This window comes from Anarrhichthys ocellatus, unplaced genomic scaffold (genome assembly GCF_004355925.1).
Source record: "Anarrhichthys ocellatus isolate YVR2014 unplaced genomic scaffold, GSC_Weel_1.0 scaffold49, whole genome shotgun sequence".
Classification (NCBI taxonomy): domain Eukaryota; kingdom Metazoa; phylum Chordata; class Actinopteri; order Perciformes; family Anarhichadidae; genus Anarrhichthys; species Anarrhichthys ocellatus.
In genome coordinates, this window is record NW_022280079.1 from 2609028 (window position 1) to 2629590 (window position 20563).

Here is a 20563-nt window from a genome sequence, read left to right on the forward strand (position 1 = left end):
CTGTAATATTCAGCTCTATTTCTTGCATCTATTACTAGACCCCTGTGGTTCTGATCCTTGGCCTCTTCACTATAGGTTGGTGATTCTCAAAATGGAAGGCTTCTCTAAGATTGCAGATACTGTTCAACTCTCCAGACACAAAGGCGAGAAGGTACAACATAATGTAAATGCATTAGCTGCATATCTAAGATTCCCTCGGGCTTTTCGCCTCCAGCTTCGCAGCAAACTTTAGGAAATAGAGTTTTTTTAAACCCTGGTGGGGAAAAACAAAATAACACCCAGGAGTTTTAGTATTGAATTTATTCATTAATATTCTCGGTGGGAAGAACAGCTGGAGACTGAAGGTGACCTTCTGTTGAATATGTAAGAATTAGACTATCTAGATATAGAGTCTCATCCACAATTGAATAGTTACCATGTGAACAATGTGGCCTCTGCATTGAGGAAATGATTGCAGGCAGAGATTAAAAGGAATTATTAAGATAATAAGGATATCACTAACTCCCTAATGCAAAGATAGGGACATTTCAGAGATTTTATTCTTAATTGTGTTAATACTATGCAGCAAAAAGGATATACTGTAAGTAGGGCTATCTGCGGGTGCACAGTGCTACAGGACATGCCTGCTACACGACATGCACTCGAAATGGTTGCAGTTTGGTTAGGTTTAGGCACAAAACTACTTGGTTAGGTTTAGACAACAAAAATTACGTGGTTAGGTTGAGGTACCAAAACTACTTGGTTTGGTTTCGACACAAATAACGCTTACTTAAGTTTAGGCAACAAAACTACTTGGTAAGGTTTAGGCACAAAAGGTACTTGCTCTGTCAACACTTAGCAGCAGTTTTCACTGTTAGCTGCAAGTCGTGGTGAGAGTCACTGAGAGGCAACAGAATTGCTCATATAGACCAGACAAAAGGATCCTTCATTTAATTAAGTCAAAATCTGGAAACCCAGAAGTTATTTCTATTATGCATCCACTCATGTATGACCCTGCAAATCGCTAAGAAGTGTTTTATTTTCTTTATTCAAGTTAAATGTGTTTATTATGCTTTTGAGTCTCACTCTGTAAACCGATTTTAAACACAACTCTAATATCATGTGAGCACAGACAGGCCCGATATGTCGTCATCATTGCTGCTCAATATCTCCGCTTCCTTGAAGGCAGCTCACGGGTAGAGAAAACCCATGAATTACTCACGACCTCTCATCCACTCGGCGCATTTCTCCAACTTTAGATCTTTTATGCATGGGACCCTGGTGTGCAGGCAGAGAGGACCAGGGAAGACAAAGATAATTTGTTATTGCTGCCTGCCGCGAGTGGTCCTTCTGCCGGCCTGTGATGGTTCCTTGGATGACAGCTTGCCGTCAAGCCCCGGGGGTTCAGATACCTCCGTCTGATCCCGGCACATTTTTTTCTTCTTCACTTAGCTCATGTTGGCTTTCATTCACGCTTTTTATTGCAGGGTGGAGCGTTGGGAGGTGGAGGGAGCAAGACATGAAATGTGTTTTGAAGTGTGTGTGTGTGTGTGTGTGTGTGTGTGTGTGTGTGTGTGTGTGTGTGTGTGTGTGTGTGTGAGACACCCACAGCGCGTGTGAGAGGAGGTTCAGTGAGTTCAGATCTCTCCGCTCTGCCCATCTGTATCCAGGCAGACGTCTCTCCTCTCCCCGTCCTCATGACTCCCCCCCCGCTGTGTTTGCGTCCCGTGGTCTCTGTTTTGTTTTTTTGCAGCGTCTGCTCCATTTCCCCAGCTTCTCATGTGACTGGGGGTCTCTTCCACGCTTGGCCACCTTCAGACTGAATTGGCCCACGGTTGACCGCATTTCACCGCTGGTCCATTTCCACTCAGTCACATTTTATATATGCGTGTGTGTGTGTGTGTGCCCCAGGGGAGGGGTGGACTATAAACAGTCATCACTTGTTGACTTCCTGCCATTCATCAAAACCTTGAACTCTGTTAAGTCCATAGCCTCCGTCTCCTTCCGCCTACTGAAACCATTATTGCATTGCAAACTTCTGATACAACTACATTACTTGCTTATTCAATTATAGTTTTTCCCCTTACATCCCTTATTTAAAGACAATAATGTATCTACCTATGAAATATCCCTAATCTCAATAAAATGAGATCAAAATTCTGTGTGACGTGAAAATCTTCAACTCTAAAGCCATCAGCTGACCTGTACTTTCTACATGTTTCCACTATCAGTCTGAGTCATGCTTTTCTAACAGTTTCCTGGCAGACATGCATGCTGCTTGGCAACCCACCACGTGTGTTAATGGTGTCACGGTGGAGCCACAAAGAGTCAAGTGAACGTCTGTGGTATTGGTTCCCATCTTGAGGCTACCGGCTACGAATTCCTTTCCTTTTTAGTTAAAGGGAATGTTGAGTCAGGCAGTGAGAGGGCAGCTATGACTTAGGGGTGCTGTGACACTGGAAATAAACAGATGTGGAAGCGGGGAGGTGATGTCATGGGCAGGGGATCGCAGGGAATTAGGGGGTCAGATCACCCAGATTACAAATCCATGTGTTCTCATGTATCTCTTGTGGTGTCTAGCCACACGGAGAGTTTTTCTTTCTTTTGAGTTTTTCTTTTTTTTCTCTCTGTCCGCCCCAATACAATAAAATGAATGAAATTTAGTTAAAAATGTTGATATTCTAATTTACGTTGCCGACATTTTTTGTTAGACTGTGAATCAGTGAATCAAGGGGCAGTTTGGGTGACCTTAAATGAGTCAACACGAATGGAGAGAGATTAAAAAGACCAGAAAGAAAACCGGAGACACGGACAGAAAGAGAGGGCTTCTCGTCCTCCACTGTGGTCCCTTTCTACCACTCTTTGGCTGGCCATCATCCCCCAGAATCGAAGCCATGCTTGTCTGGGTCCTATTCATGATCCATAACCTCGTAGCAAAATAATATTGTTAAATACCAAGTGACTGTTCTCCTCAACAGGCATGAATTATTCAGCTGGAAGAAGCCTTAAAGCTGCAAATGTATTATTTTATTTATTTCAGAAACAACATTCATCTCAAAGATTCTAACACAATTATGACTGTATGTATTAAACCCGTTTTTCTACGATCCGTAAATGATCTCATCGCCTGTGCAAAACCACCCACCCGGCGGCTGCATTGCATTCTGGTCTTTTGAGGATCGAGCCAGTGGCGGTATGTCAGTGATGATGAAAACGATTCACGCAGCAGGATTGGGCTCGAGATTTTGTGTTCATTGCGTGCAGCGTGTCTACACAGGAATGGCCAGTAATTGGATCCCTCATGTTAAATGAATGAAAAGCGTTTATGTCTGAGCTCCACCAGTCCTCTTCTTCCTCACCCTGCCTCCTCTTGACCCGCTGCGTGTGTCCCGCCACCGCGCCTTATGTTCCAGCGTGCTCAGCCACGGCCCTGATGTGTTTAAGGACACCTTGAAAAACCTGGTTCGCCGCTTCCCGTATCACTATGTAGACATTTTAGAAGCTGTCAAGCGCTATCTTTGTCTCTTCGGCTGCTTTCGCATTCTGCCTGTGCTTCCTCCTCTTCCTCCTCTTCTTCTATTATCACACGCTCCCTCCGAGTCAGAATCGCTTTATTTGCCGGCTACGCAGAATGTGGTGGAGTTTTGCGTCTCGGTGACGGTGGTGCAGAAACGTGCTGACAGCTAACACGGTGTAATGTGAAGAGCCACGCTGGAGCACGCGGTATACAGGAGCTCGGGAGGTTCAGTAGCATGCTGTTGCTGTGTGCAAGATAAATCTTATCATTTTAACATTATTAAAATAGTTTTTTATTAAGATATTCAATTTATATATATTTTTTAATTCATGCAACATTTTGCAACAAAAATGTTCTTTTTGTAATAAGTTAAACACTTCCCAAAGCTTCTTTCAATGTGATTTTGATCCTACTTGTTGGACACTTCTTGCCTCCCGCTGCACACAGCTGTCAGTCAAAGACTGTCAAATTATAACGATACTAACTGATAAGTAGTGAGGAGACGTAGTTAAGAATAATATCTGATTCTGTCTCTGGGCCTGAGGTGAAGACTGGCAATGCCGTAATTGCTTGTGTATTATCGTCATGTCGGTAATCATCATTAAGGGGATTAGACTGAGCACTCTAACCAGGAAAAGAGACGGACGTGGGCAGCCAATCACCATTGGAGACTTGATTGGTTTTACACACACACACACATACACACGCTTCCACAAATTCTTATTGAGCTTTGTTAAATGAAGTTGTGCCAACATTGCTAATCACCTGTATCTCCACTTCTCTGCTCGGCTTGCATTGTTCATTTAAATCCCAATTAGGCTGCGGCACTTAAGTTTTGTGTCCGGCGGTAACAACTCGACACACACAGAAGTTGTGTGCGTCAGTGTATAGACCCAATCAACCATGCGAGTGTGTGTCTGTGTGTGTTGGCTGATGTGCGGGCGGCCCCAGCGTGAAGTAGATCTCCGCCCTCTCCCACTGCGAAGGTAAGATTAGCGACAATTTAATCCTCCTCCAGCGGCCCATCATAATCTCTTGCTGTGAGATGGCAGCAGATGTGCGTGATTGCGGGACCACACTGAGCATGTGCAGGAGCGGGGCCCACTGTTTATAGGGCGCCTCGTGTGCAATCAGGCGGCGAGACGACATAATGCGGAGTCACATTTACTGACTGCAGTGCTGGTGCTGCATTAGGTGACTTGAAGGCTCAACCACTGAGTCGAATCAACAACTGACAGTGTTAACTAAAAGCAGACATCGTGATGTTCACCAAATTAGTATTTACTGCAGTGTAGGCTGCTTTATTTACTTTTTACAATCCCTGTTTGTCTCACTTCGTATAATATGTGTCGAATTAGGTCAGAGCCTGTGTTTATCAAACTGACATTTTGGATTTAAATAAAAGTGTTGCCTTTAAAGGCATTTTCTTCTTCGTTTAGATAATTTGTTTGTACTTATTTCAAGATGAAAACATTGTTATTGTAATATTGTTTTTCTGTTCACGTCATGACACTACTTCCGGTACTGTCACTTCCGGGTAAATCACTTCCGGTTATTGTGCTTCCGGTTCGGTAACTTCGTTAGCTGTAGCCAAACAAAAGAGAACTGCATGCTCAGAAGAGTAATCCGCTCACATCCACCTGGAAGCATCCTAGGAGCAATGTCGTAAGTTTATTTATTTGACAGTTTGTTAATGTGCAAATGATTGCAGTTGTATATTTATATTTACAACCGTGCAATGTTTATTACGCAGACTGAATATTTGTATTGTCTTTATTTTCAGTTTTCACCAGTGGTGGTCCATCAGGGCCTGCAAGGCCTTCTCTGCTGGCCTAAACAGAATCACAAAGTTATAGCTATTTTATAATTTAATAATTCTTCTTAAATACACTACATGTATTATAATTTATAAAAATATTTTTCCTATTATCTTATTTTCTCATTGCACAGCTACTGTCTTCCTCGGTTACTCTGCTTCCAGTGCAGCTTGTTTTAAGTAGAGCTTTTATCCAATCAGATTTCACCTCTGTGTCTCTAGGTAAGAACAGAGGCCCGAGGCCTGCAGACTCACAAGTGCATCCCTTTGCACTTTAAGTGAATGGGGACGATATTGTTGATTGTCATAGTGTTCAACCAATCAGATCTTTAGTTTGACATGTTGGGTGTATTCATTGACGTGCCAGAGCCTGCTAGCTGGCCTACAAGTACGTCAGCATTAACACACAGCTCAGTTTTCAGGTGCAGAGCTGCAGTGAGGTGCAGCATGTGCTGTGATTGGTCAGTGGGCGAGCACGTGACTATTGTGAAACTAAATTTAAGCAGAGGCTTAGTTGGAGTAGTAAGAGTTCAAATTGACATTTTGTGCATTTTGCTTGATGTAGATTTTTTTTTTTTTTTACCTAGCTGTGTTTTTTTAACACTCAATGGCTGAAGGAGGAGGAGAAACAGATTTGTGAATTGTGATTAAACCCTTTGTCAACAAAGAAAGGATCATGGAGTTTGTCTTTAAGTGAACAGCATTTGGTAAGTTAGTAGCTTTAATATGCTTGTTTGTATATTATTATTTGTACAACTTGTTTTTATGAAGATGGATTTTTGTTTGGTTTTATATCTGGTAGGAACTATTGTTACGTCCAATGTTGCTCTGGGGACATATTTAGCCGGTGCCAGTGTTGCCAATTTGGCGACTTTCTCGCTAAATCTGGCGACTTTTCAAACCCTCATGGTGACTTTTTTTGTCAAAAGCTACTAGTGACAAATCTAGCGACTTTTTCTGGTGTTGTTGGAGACTTTTTTATTGTTTTGACTCTGACGTGAAAGCACGTACCGTTCTGCACGCGGGAGCTGCTGTGAGCCCCTCCGCCGCCCCAAAGCACTCGCGCAGCAGTCCCAGCTGCAGTCAGAGCAGAGAGGAGACACACTGTCGGCGTATTCTCTGCAGTTGGTGTATTTATAGGTGTTGGCTTCATTTTTACACAAAACAAATAATAACTGCAGCTGTGTTTCAGCTGCAGGACAGTAGTGAAGGCCCAGGTATAAAATGCACGGCCCGCCACTGAGTACAACGCACGCTTTGCTCTGAGCCACGTGATGTTTGGCAGCACGTTTGATTTACTATGGCAATTTCCTACAATCTTGTTTGGCAGAGGCAGGTTTGGGTGATGTGCTCATTGGGATGTCACTGTTTTGTCGTATTTCCTTTCAGGTGTATAAAAAAGAGAATTGTAAAAACCTGTCTGATCCTCTTGGGCACAATGCAGGTTGATTTACAAATGCCGCACTTCTGGCAGCATTACGTTTTACTACAAAGAACTTTAGGTGTTCTCTCTGGTGGATTGCAGAGAGGCCTGCTTGTTGCATTGAGCTGGAAGCTTCCCAGCTTCTCTACACTTGCTTTTAGAGGAACTAATAAACTTGAAATCAAGGCATTTTCAGCAGCAGGATGATGGTGACAGGGAGGAGGAGGAGAGGCGGAAGGCTGTCAGCGTCACAGTATCCCTGCCAAGGCTGATAGAAGGCAGGGAGTATGGAAGCTGAATAGTGTGTGTGCTGTGTAGCAGGCAGAGCGTCTTCTCCCGTCAGGGTACACAGGGCACTGAAAACTGACTGGGCCACTGGTGTTCAGGCAGCCGGAGGAGGAGGAGAGCGAGGCAAATGGAGCTCTTCAAATGTCTCTATAACTCAGATGCCAATCAAGAGCTTTTAGCAAATTTTGTGAAATTTTGAAAGAATAAATATCATTTTCTGAAAACAGTGTTTGTGTTCACAACTGAACATATGTACTGGAAACGTTTAAAACTCCTTATATGTTGTGAAATGTTGATTCTTTGGAGCTTTTTAAACAATATAAACAAGTTCAAATGTTTTAAATGTTCAATATTTGCTTGTCAGATTCTGATTGAGAGTTAAAGTTGAAGCTGAAGCACTTCAGGGGTTGAAGTGTCACTTGAAGTGCTGAACGGGTTGGAAGTGGCAGTTTAAGTGTAATAACTGAAAGCAGTTGATATGTCAGTTCAAGATGAATTGCTGCAATGAGCTGAGGATTCAGTTGAGGTGGAAGTGATGAAACAGTTGAACTGTTCAGTGTAATCACAGAACAAAAGCTTGAAGCTCGTTTATAAGATGAAAGCGGTTGGACTGTCAGTTGAAGAGTAATGCTGTGTTCACACTACGAGCAACAGAATGGCCATGGGTGGGCCGCTACATTGTCGGCGCTGAGGTGTTGCTCAAGTGTACTTCAACGTAGTCATGTCTTTAAATGGCACTGAGAACTGGTTAGCGACATTCTGTTAGATGGAACAGAACAGGGTGAATCAAAAACATGATTGGTTGACGCTTCGCTGCGTCATTGGAGCGCTGAAGAAAGTTTAGACAAGCTCAACTTTGAATTTGTAACGTGTCTCGCCCGTCACGCAACACATTTCAGGCATCAGTTGGTAGCTTCATGTCACTGGCTTCCACTGAAAATAACTTGTAGTCTGTTGCTGAGTCCCTCGTAGTGTGAACACAGCACAAGAGATAAAAGTAGTTAAAGCGTAAGAGATCAAAGGTGTTGATGTGTCAGTTGAAAAGTAAGGGATAATAGCAACGTAAACTGTTAGTTGCAGAGGAGATGAAAGCAGTTGAAATTTACAAAAAACTATATAAATGTATAGTTAAATTACTCAACTTCAGTTGCCCAATGTAGACTGGTCAAACAAATTTGTCACTGATAGCAAAAGCCACAGTGTCTTAACATGCAGTTCTTCTAATGACCACTATGTTGGCACCAGATATTGCATTATATTACATTAAATGCACTTTGTGGCTCCAATAACTTTCTCTGGGAGTGAAAGGGAATCGCTGTTAAATTCCATTCTCTTCCAAAGGCTCATGGTCTTGCATTATTGAATGTGCGCTGCTGGCTGTGACATCAATAATGTTGACTTTCACAAGAATGAGTATGAAGGTAACTTTCAAAGCTGACAGTCTGTGAGTCCACAACACTGGCCTCATATTTATTAATACTTCAGCCTATTAGCTCTTCATCATGAGTGTGTTTGTACTTTGCAGTAGCCCACAGTCAATACCTGTCAGCGCCGAGGAAATGAAAAGGCTCTGCTTTCCCATGACCTTACCTGATTCCAGACCTGAGGAATCCGGCCAGCCGGTGCAGGTGAGAGAATTGTGAGCCGGTAGCTGTTTCCATGGCTACAGCTCAGTTCCCACCAACCAATAAGCCAGGTGTTTGTGGGGACTATGGGCGACCTTATGTTCCAGTTGACTGGGTGGGCGTACACTGGTAACACACCGAGCTCTGTAAGCTGGTTTTCTTTTTTCCTCGTGTGTGTGTGTGTGTGTGTGTGTGTGTGTGTGTGTGTGATGAACAGTTAGTCAAAGGCAGCATACAGGACACAGATAGGACTACTCACAGATGAAACAGTTCAGCCGGTATCAGCTTGCTGTGTGCGTTGTATGATGTTTGTGTATACATACCTGGAGGCATCAGAGCAGACCAGAGCACAGTGATGGACTTTGTGGACGGATTTACATTACTTGTCTGTGTGAGGACAAAGGGATTAAGAAAGATGAGCTTTTCTGTTTTCTCCAAGGGTGGTCAAATAAGCCATAAACCTACAAAGAAAATTAGTTTCACTTTGAAATTGACTGAAAAAACACCCAGAAGGACGAGGACTGGAAGCCAAACATTCAGAGAAGAGTCTAGCTGCAGAGCTCCAGGCTCGGGCCCACATCCTCCGTCTGACCTTTTTCTGGTCCCCAGCTTGGAGAAGGAAAAGGGTCTGAAAATTGTGTACACCAGAGACGATCATCAGGATACGATAGCGTGTGTTCATTAGTTTGAATGAGCCACTCAGTCAGGATGGCGTCATCAACTGTAACCGCCGTACGAGAGCAGTGCAGAGCGGCAATGGAGATGGGTCCCAGCGCTGGGGGCGCCCGAGTCTGGAGCTCTGCAGCTGTAAAGTTCAATGTTGTAAACCGATCCTTTGACAAAGCAAACAACAAAATCTTATTGAGCAATGAGTTAGAATTAAAGGCTACATTGTATGCCTCCATGCAGCGCTGCTTCACAATAAAAGCTTTTCAGTCACTTGGAATTAGCAGGGCATGTAGCGAGCAGGCGCCTGCTTGAGGGCATTTACTGTGAAGTGCCTGCAGCGAACACGTCAGCTCAGAAAGGCTTCAGAGCTTCTTGCTTCAGCAAACAAATGTAAATCCAATTAAGTTGGCATTTATTTTACAACACAATCATTTTCAATCACTTTCAATCATGTAATTTTCAATGCAAGCTTCATATGCAGTTATATTCTACACTTTGTTCAAATTTATCTCATGCTGCCATTGGTGCATGTGACAACTCAACGAAATATTGTATTGTTGTATTGCTGGCTGCACTCCTTTACTTCACATCAGAGAAAATGCATAATTTCCAGTGTTTAACAGCACAGCCAGACATGGAATTTACATGATCTCTGTCACTTTTTCAAAAGGGTTGATAGCAGTGCCGGCTGGCCTATAGAGGGCACTAGCCCCCCCCCCCCCCAAAAAAAAAGTTTTTGAATTATGGAATGCACCCACTAACATGTGTAAAATATGATATCTGCACAAAATATATGCTTTTCCTGCACGTCTTCTCCGCCTGTCTGCATGTCTCAGCAGAGCTGCAGCCATTGAAGAATTGCCCACAGGAGGCGGGTCTATGAAGCAGTTTAGCCAATTGCTGATTAAAGATATGAATGAGTGACATACAATTTAGCCAATCAGCGTCCTCAAATACATTCAGCATGGGGCTAAATTTGTATCGCCCCGAGGTGCGCGTTCTCGTCGGGACTAGTCTCTACAGGCGAGCGCGAGCACTACTCCTCCAAGACCCGTTTGAGAGGAGAACTTTGGCGGAGATTCTGCAGGCCAAAGAGCTGATCCCAGATCAGCCTGACCTCACAATCAGACAGCAGACTAGCGGGAAAGGGAAGCAGTACATGCGAAGCTTCTGTAGCTGTACACCAGACAGGTTTGGGTAGCTGGATGACGTCATGCTAATAACTTATTTAGCTTTTTAAAACAACGGGGACAGATCCAGTACGGACAGTTACAGGAGTGAGGGATGAGGAGGTAAGGAAACATGAGAACACCAGGGTGGGGAGGGAGGGATGAGGAGGTAAGGAAACATGAGAACACCAGGGCACACATGGAGAACTCTGTCAAGCTACATATTAGGCAAAGTGAACATCTTTTCTTGTACATAGTTGTCCTCAGTCTCATCTGCTTAACTTGGTCATGGAGGCATCAACATTTAACTGAGATGGTAAATTAACAGTGAAAACTCATAGCTTAATTTAACACCATAATTCCTAATTACATTTCATGTACTTCTCATGATCTTTACCTCCTATAACAAGGTCCATAGGGGCATCTCAATAAATAAACATGTTCTATTATAATATATTATATTTGATAAGTGTGTGTGTGTGTTTTATATTACAGGTGCTGGTCATATACTTAGAATATCAAAAAGTTGATTTATTTCACTAATTCCATTCAAAAAGTGAAACTTGTCTATTATATTCATTCATTACACACAGACTGATATATTTCAAATGTTTATTTCTTTTAATTTTGATGATTTTAACTGACAACTAAGGAAAATCCCAAATTCAGTATCTCAGAAAATTTGAATATTGTGAAAAGGTTCAATATTGAAGAGACCTGGTGCCACACTCTAATCAGCTAATTAACTCAAAACACCTGCAAAGGCCTTTAAATGGTCTCTCAGTCTAGTTCTGTAGGCTACACAATCATGGGGAAGACTGCTGACTTGACAGTTGTCCAAAAGACGACCATTGACACCTTGCACAAGGAGGGCAAGACACAAAAGGTCATTGCAAAAGAGGCTGGCTGTTCACAGAGCTCTGTGTCCAAGCACATTAATAGAGAGGCGAAGGGAAGGAAAAGATGTGGTAGAAAAAAGTGTACAAGCAATAGGGATAACCGCACCCTGGAGAGGATTGTGAAACAAAACCGATTCAAAAATGTGGGGGAGATTCAGAAAGAGTGGACTGCAGCTGGAGTCAGTGCTTCAAGAACCACTACGCACAGACGTATGCAAGACATGGGTTTCAGCTGTCACATTCCTTGTGTCAAGCCACTCTTGAACAACAGACAGCGTCAGAAGCGTCTCGCCTGGGCTAAAGACAAAAAGGACTGGACTGCTGCTGAGTGGTCCAAAGTTATGTTCTCTGATGAAAGTAAATTTTGCATTTCCTTTGGAAATCAGGGTCCCAGAGTCTGGAGGAAGAGAGGAGAGACACACAATCCACGTTGCTTGAGGTCCAGTGTAAAGTTTCCACAGTCAGTGATGGTTTGGGGTGCCATGTCATCTGCTGGTGTTGGTCCACTGTGTTTTCTGAGGTCCAAGGTCAACGCAGCCGTATACCAGGAAGTTTTAGAGCACTTCATGCTTCCTGCTGCTGACCAACTTTATGGAGATGCAGATTTCATTTTCCAACAGGACTTGGCACCTGCACACAGTGCCAAAGCAACCAGTACCTGGTTTAAGGACCACGGTATCCCTGTTCTTAATTGGCCAGCAAACTCGCCTGACCTTAACCCCATCGAAAATCTATGGGGTATTGTGAAGAGGATGATGCAAAATGCCAGACCCAACAATGCAGAAGAGCTGAAGGCCACTATCAGAGCAACCTGGGCTCTCATAACACCTGAGCAGTGCCACAGACTGATCGACTCCATGCCACGCCGCATTGCTGCAGTAATTCAGGCAAAAGGAGCCCCAACTAAGTATTGAGTGCTGTACATGCTCATACTTTTCATGTTCATACGTTTCAGTTGGCCAAGATTTCTAAAAATCCTTTCTTTGTATTGGTCTTAAGTAATATTCTAATTTTCTGAGATACTGAATTTGGGATTTTCCTTAGTTGTCAGTTATAATCATCAAAATTAAAAGAAATAAACATTTGAAATATATCAGTCTGTGTGTAATGAATGAATATAATAGACAAGTTTCACTTTTTGAATGGGATTAGTGAAATAAATCAACTTTTTGATGATATTCTAATTATATGACCAGCACCTGTATACTGAATTGCCTGTGAGGGGGACAAACCCTCCTGACGTGTTAATCAAAGTGTTATTTACTGCTTTTTTTCGTGTTGGAACAAATGTTAAATATTTAACTGCAATGTAGTAATGTGTTTTTGATACCTTCATTTTTTTGCATTAAATCATACTGGGATGTTTGCTGAAATTGATCGGATGTAGCTTTGTCGAAAGTTAGAAGGGCAGCAGAAAAAAACGTCCCCAGTTGAAGTCTGTTCAGGGACCTTTGCTGTACCTTGTTTCCCGTCTCTCTCTCTGTCCCCTCTTTTCCTGTCAAAATCTCGAATAATGGCGTAAAAATGTGATCTACAAGACATCATTTGTGGGAAAAGCTTTTTAAAAGTAGTTAACAGTAAAAATAATTTACGTGCATTACAGTGTTTATGCGCACATTTTACAAATGTGTGGCCACCCAATAATGGCTGCTCATTTACCTCCAGCTTTGGTCTATAGCGTAGCATCTTTTCTCACTGCACTGAATCTAACTTGAGCATCGCTTATGGTGAAGGACGGATGCCTGGAAGTATTGAATGGTGTTCACACTCAGCACGGACGAGCTTTCAACCTGATTTATTTCGGCGTCCGTCGTCATTAGCAGCAGGCTCACTGGTGCTAGCGGATAAATCTCTGCGACCCATCAGTGCCACGCGGCGCGCACACACACACACAGGACGGAATCCTCATTACCTTGAGCTCCACCTCCAGCCTGTGTCCACAGCAATCAGCAATCACCGCTGTTCTGCTGAATCAGCCTGCAGGGAGTGGTAGTGTGTGCAAAATGTTTGTGCTTTTCAGTGTGAGCAACTTAAAAATAGCACGAAAGCCACGAGGTTATCAATCACGGTGTGTGTGTGTGTGTGTGTGTGTGTGTGTGTGTGTGTGTGTGTGTGCGTGCGTGCGTGCGTGCGTGCGTGCGTGCGTGCGTGCGTGCGTGCGTGCGTGCGTGCGTGCGTGATTAATCGTGCATGTACAGGCGTGTGTGTATAAATGCATCCCTCGCCTCTCTTTATCCTCCCCTCGGTGTTTGAAGGTCATGGCTGTCTGTTGGGGCTCGTTACACTAACAAGCGCTCAGCTCACTCCCCAGGGCTCCGTCAATGGATGTAGTTTGGGCCAACAGAGGGATTACAGTTCACATACAGGGATACTTGGTATATCTGTGCCAGCGCCAGCCTCAGCACACTCCATCCTTCAATTTTTAACCAGGGTTTTTCTTTTTAAAACCCAACAGCCCTCTGAGGAATGCGTAGCGCCTTCCTTGCTTTGATGTACCTCCGACGTGAGATGGGAGTAAGAGCAGACGAACCCGTTTTGATTTTTGAAGGGAAATTTGGCCACTGCTGCAGCAAAAAAATTGAAATAGGATATAGAAGATGAAAATACTGACATAAACAAGCAAAATCCTCATTATGTGGACACCAAGTGTGTACTGGCTGGAAGGCAGAGACAGATTTGCATGTTTGTAGTCAACAGATTTGTAAATTTACAGTTCAGTGCAATGAGCAGGTGTGTAAATGAGGAAATGTGGATTGTGAAATTATCAGCTTTGCACAGCGGATGTGCAAACTTCAATGCTGTACTGCTCCCACTGCACACTGTAAATATAGGCGAACATGGACAGAAATATGTCCGATAGTGCAAATGTCTGTAATTGGCCACTGACGGGTTTTTGAGACGACAGGCCCCTGGGCACAGACATGTAAAAAAAAAACACCGCTCTCCCACAGAGGAGCAAGCTACTCAGGCTACATCCATACTACGTTTTCAAACAAACACGATCTCCATCCACGCGGCGTTTCAGCACCGTTTTCGAGATGATCTCCATACTAACGCGCCTGAAAACGAATATCACGTGACTCTTCACGTACACTGGGCATGCGCGTGGGTGTCGATGTAAACAGGAAGTAGATTGGTTTCTTAGTTTAAAAAAATACGACAGAGTAATAAAGTAGTCTTTAATAATGAAAGGTCGTGTTTGATACGATCTTCTCTAAAATCTTCCTCTATGAACTCAAACAGACAGTTCGTGGAAAGTTTTAGAAGTTTTATTTTTCAGACTTAGTTACAGCACTGCAGGTCTTGTTCTCTCTCTCTCTCTCTCTCTCTCTCTCACATATCAAATTTACTTTAAAATCAACACTTACACGTAACAGTTTGCTAGATCATGGGTCCATAAATATGGTCAACACACGTGTCTCACTCGTTTCCTCGGCGTTGTCTGTTCTCACTCGTAGCTCTGCTGGTGGCTTAGCTATCTGTCCTACTGAATAGCATCTACTGCTAACCGTGACTTCAGACGTCCGCTCCGTAGGACTGATAACGCCGCTGGTCGCTGATCGCTCCATTAACAGCTGCTTCCTCTGTAATAATGCAAACTTTTACTGAACAACAGCTGCTAATAAAGACAACAAGGTCAGCATCGCCTGTAATCAGTTGTCCATGTTAAATTAAGCTGGTAGTCGATCGGTATTCAATGTTGTCGTTTGTGATCTTCCGGGTAAGGGTCAGGTGATAGGGGAGTGACAAATCAGGGAAGGACACGTCATGACTGCTAAGAACCAATCAAGTAGCGAACGCGGGTGTGGGCGTCATAGTTTCTAATCGTATCCGGTTTCGGACGTCCACGTTTTCAAACTTATCCGTTTACAGTGCTCTAAACCTCCGGCGTAGTGTGGACGCTCAGTGTAAGGGTAGCAAAACATATGGGTTTTTAAATGGAAACGGAGTAATGTGGACATGGCCTCAGAGTGGAGGCTAAACAAAGACTTTTGTGCCTCTTTGTAGTCGTTTTGCATCTCTTTGTGCTTGTTTGGTGTCACTTTGTAGTCGTTTTTACATCTCTTTTGCATTGCTCTGTGGTCAATTTGGTGATTTCACTTCTCTTCGTGGTCATTTTGGGTCTCCATATGGTAGTTTTGAGTCTCTTTGTAGTCATTTTATGTGTCTTTGTGGTCGTTTTGCATCTTGTAATGGTCGTTTTGTGTCTCTTTGTCTTGCATCTCTTGGTTGTTTATACAGTATGCTTCTCTTAGTGGTTATTTTGCATCAATGGTCGTTTTGCGTCTCTTTGTGGTCATTTTGCAGGTGAACCACAGGGACCCCCTGACCCCTCCGGCCCCTGAGCCTGTACCCGGTAGACGCCTTCAGTAATCCATCCACACCCCATATCCCACTACATTATTTGTCACTCACAAACATAAGCACTGACCATTACTCACACTTTTTTTCTACACATTTGGAAATGTGTAGAAAACCGTACGGTGTGCATAATTCTTTTTTACATTTCATTATAATTATATTATTTGAATGTGACTAATGTAAGTACATTTTTTGTGATTTAAAAGTAGTGCTGCAACCAGGGCTGTTACTAGGATTTTAGTTTTAGGCTCAACAAGAGATTGCGTTGACATCAGGTCTCCGGCTCTTAATAATTAGTAGAGTTATATAGTCCTAGCTAATTATTACAAAATTACGGGTCCGTAAAAAAGGGCATTACTGTTTTCATGAAGGTCTAAATGCTAAACGATGCCAGGGATACATTTTCTCATGGTGAAATGCTAGTTCCTGGGGGAAAATGACTGAATACTGAAACTGGAATTAGGCTTAAAAAAAGTAAATAGACAAAAGTAATTTTTTTAATTACTTAAAAAAATTTCAGAACCCAGATACTCAACTTACAGTGATATAAAAAGTAGCAAATGCTCACATTTGAGACGCTGGAACTCTTTTTCTTGACAAATGACAATCAGTTATCAAATTGCTGTCAATTGCGAATCAAGTCATCGAGTAATCAGTGCTGAGCTGCTCGTAAGTTCAATTCAATTCAATTTATTTTAGTATAGCCCAAAATCACGAATCCCAAATTTGCCTCAGAGGGCTTTACAATCTCTACACGTACGACATCCTCTGTCCCAGGACCCTCACATCGGGTGTAAGGTTACAAATTGAAAAAGGTAAAACAGTGTATCAACAATAATCAAAGCATATTCACGTCGATCTTCACGTCGTATGATTAATTACTTGTAAAGTTAACAGGTAAGGTCTACTGATGCACTGTATAGAAATGTATCCAGTGTAAACATGCGTCGTTCTCATCATGAGCTCTCCTGATGGCAGTAACACATGTTCATCCATTAACATGAGGCAGATGACGTGTGGAATAAACTGCCATTAAATCCTTGGCTTTCTCGTTAGCGGTCCCACTTCTTCCCTTGTCGATCCTGTGCCGTCCTTCAGCGCTTTTTCCATCCAGAGTAATTGGAGAGAGTGTGTTGGCGGGGGCGGAGTGTTGCACTGGCTGCTCCCACTGAGCTGCTGCCAGCAGCTACCACTCTGTATCGAGTTGTGTAAAGAGCTGAGATCCAGCCAAGCAAACGCTGAACTGTGGCTTCGCCCTTGGCATATAGTCACGGCTCTCATCATTTATCCCTGTAGCTTTCTCCCGCCTCCTCGCTGCAGTAGCTTGTTTAAAGTGATGGTTTCCAAAGTGGCGTCCTTGAGGATGGGTCCAGGGTCCACGGATAAAACAAAGAGTAGTTAGGTTTCACTCTTGCATCAATCACAAGAATACCGCCCAGAGAAAGAGCAAGCCTTCTGATCATAGGCGTGTTTTCTCCACCATTAAAGAAATACAAAGCAATACAATCAAACAGAGTTGGTGAATTTTATTCAGAATAAGGGGGCAAAAGCCACCTTTGCTATCTATATATCACCATAATATGTACAAAAGCAAAAGCGAGACTGTTTAAAAAATAAAATAAAACAATAAAACAATCTTCCCTTTCCAAACTGACTTCACACTGACTTTACTACAAAATAGCTTTTTGTAAGAAATTTTGTAGCTTTTCACTACAAAATAGCTTTTCTAGGTGGTGGAAATGTAACTTTCATGGTTTTAAAATAAATGATGTAAAGAGAAAGAACTGACCTTGCTGGCAGTCAAAGATTGTAAATTAAAGTTTTTCGGGCCACATTTCTTCGGGTTGCTGTTCCGCAGTTGGACATTGGGATAAACTGACAGCAAGGCAGCTATGCGACAACGTACCCAGCTCTATTAATGCATCCATGCTGTGTCCCATTCACCCGGCTTTCAAATATGTTGTCTAATCATGGTGTCTTTAAAGCAATTGATAAAAGAGAATCGTGGAAAATGAAGGGGGATTCAACGGGTCAAAGATCCTTTAACTGCCTCCATCATGGAGGTTATGTTTTCGGTTCGATTTGTTTGTCTGTTTGTCAGAAGGTTTGCAAAACTACTTGTCCGATTTTCATGGAATGTGGTAGAAGGATGGTCTACGGAATAAACCATTACATTTGGGAGAGGATCCGAATCATTTTTTCACTTTCATTAACATTGCGAGATAGGGCATGGCCTTGGTGGAGGTCTGCAATCCCTGAGTGCCTTTCTACAGTAGTTACCACTTGTGGATAGCAAAAGTTGGATAGCGTTAACTTTAACACCTGTATTCCAGTAGAAGAATACTACATATTTAGAGTGTCAGTATTCTTGAGGATGAGAGTCTATGTTCTTGAGCAACAAAGGTCTTAACTGATTCCTCTCAACAAGTTTGTCTCGTTCCTTCCTTCCGTTTGACTGGGCTGGTTGGTGTGATTGATCCTCAGTTAATAGTTATGTTTCCTCTCTGTTTTGCAGTCATGCGGAGGAACCCCTTTGTAGTGGATGGCTGCTGTAGGAAAGGGTCCCGCAACGCCCTGCAGGAGCTCTACAACCCCATGCAGGTAGGAGGCTGACATGCTCGTTCAACTGCTCTCTCTATATGTATCTCTATGTCTATCTCTCTTGACCCTCATTTCTTCCTATTTGTACTCGCCTCCAGCTGTCAGAGGTCTGACCCAAAAAGGCCGTTTGAGGCTCTTCCCCAGCTGACTTCAGTTAAGCATTTTTCATCTATGCCTGCCTGTGTGCAAGCCTCCTACCGAGTTTTTTATAGCAACGTTGACCTGCCCATGAAAACTCCAGGGGGTAGCATTAGCATAATGGCTGTCCATCTTTCGTACGGTAGTCAGGAAGCGCTACTGGCCCGAGGCGATAAAGCCATCTTCAGGCTTTCGCGAATGAAAACGGACAAACAAGGGACAAACAAGGGACAAGCAAGGGACAAACAAGGGGCAAACAAGGGGCAAACAAGGGGCAAACAAGGGGCAAACAAGGGACCGAGGTTTTGCTGAAGTCTAACAACTTATTTCTCTCAAGGACAGAGAGGAAGAAACAAGGCAATTCAACTAAAGTATTAAGCATCAGCAGGTGGTATTCCTCACTTGTCTCTGCGAATAGCGGGGTTATTATTGCACTGTCAGTGTTTGTTCCAGCCACTGACGCCTCACATCATTTAGCATTCCACAATCCCATCTGAGTAGCCATCTGAGAGCATGACACCTGCTACATAATTGCCGGCAGGAATTTAATGCGTATTATGGGTTGCAGCTTCAATGACTTATCTGCTTTATTGGGCAGTTTATTGTACAGATGGGAGAGAAATGGAGGATTTCAGAATGAAATGGAGATAGGGACAAAGGTCTAGCAAGAACACCCTCTGTTAATGGTTACTATCAAAGCTGAACAAGGCAAGATTAAAAGAAAAAAAAGAAGAAAAAAAGTGTCCCATCCACAGTATTGATTTATTGTAATTATTAAAAAGATCTTAAAAAGTGTATTGATGGCTTCACACAATTCTGCCCATTACCTACAAAACTTATGTATTTTGCGTTTATTACTGCTGACGGCTTTCCAAAGCACCTGATACTTTTAGGATGATTTCCTACCTTCCGGGCAGCCATATTTTGACAAAAAGGCTTTGCTGGCAGCCAACTCTATTTAGATGTGGCTGCCAAAAAAGTATTGCATTCATAAGCTGTATGAAAAAATAAATCTAATTTGGAGGACAAAAAGCAAATGTTGTAAAAAGGATAATGCTAACTGAGTCATTGATAACACAAAAGCCCCTTTGTGTTGAATTTTGTCGTGATTGCAGATTTCTTTCAAGTTTGTTTTTTGATGGCATCTGAAAATTAGCCCAGAGGCAATCTGTGCAGTCTGTGGGTGGTTTTAGCTCATTGATTCTCAGTACAGGGAGGTGGAGGCACAGTATTGTCAGCTGCACAACAATACATATGTTTTCCCAGAACAATAACAAACAATCAAAGATTTGCATGCAAAAACCAACAAGTTCTCACTCTTAACTCATCAGTGGCCCAACGCTTCAAATTATAGCACTCTATGTACCCATCTGGTGTCAGTTTTGCACGTGTCATTTTCTGCTCGTTACATGCATGCACTGTCTCTTTAAAATAAACTTCCGTGTTCCAAGGAAACAACTTGGTTAGGTTTAGGAAAAGATTGTGGTTTGGTTTATAATGAGTGTTTTTGTTACGTAGTTATGTAGGCTATATTACGTAGTCGAGGTAAGTAACGTATGTTACCCTCCAATGTGGCTGAATTACAACAATTCTGCAAAGATGAGTGGGCCAAAATTCCTCTACAGCGCTGTAAAAGACTCATTGCCAGTTATCGCAAACGCTTGATTGCAGTTGTTGCCGCTAAGGGTGGCCCAACCAGTTATTAGGTTTAGGGGGCAATCACTTTTTCACACAGGGCCATGTAGGTTTGGATTTTTTTTCCCCCTTAATAATAAAAACCATTTAAAAACGGCATTTTGTGTTTACTTGTGTTATCTTTGTCTAATATTTAAATTTGTTTGATGATCTGAAACATTTAAGTGTGACAAACATGCAAAAAAATAAGAAATCAGGAAGGGGGCAAACACTTTTTCACACAACTGTGTGTTTGTGTGTGTGTGTGTGTGTGTGTATATGTGTGTGTGTGTATAATGTGTATATATATATATATATAACCTATGGCTTGTACACTTTTTTCGACCACATCTTTTCCTTCCCTTCGCCTCTCTATTAATGTGCTTGGACACAGAGCTCTGTG

The 20563-nt window shown here is 42.7% G+C and overlaps 1 protein-coding gene across 3 annotated transcripts in view; it reads left to right on the top strand.

Moving 5' to 3' along the window:
* Nucleotides 1-20563, top strand: part of chst11 (carbohydrate (chondroitin 4) sulfotransferase 11) — a 103988-nt gene that overhangs the window by 50374 nt on the left and 33051 nt on the right. For all 3 annotated transcript variants that reach the window (XM_031869787.1, XM_031869788.1, XM_031869789.1), the window contains one exon: nt 18263-18348. In XM_031869787.1, the coding sequence (XP_031725647.1) occupies nt 18263-18348 (86 nt within the window). The remainder of the gene's footprint in view (nt 1-18262; nt 18349-20563) is intronic.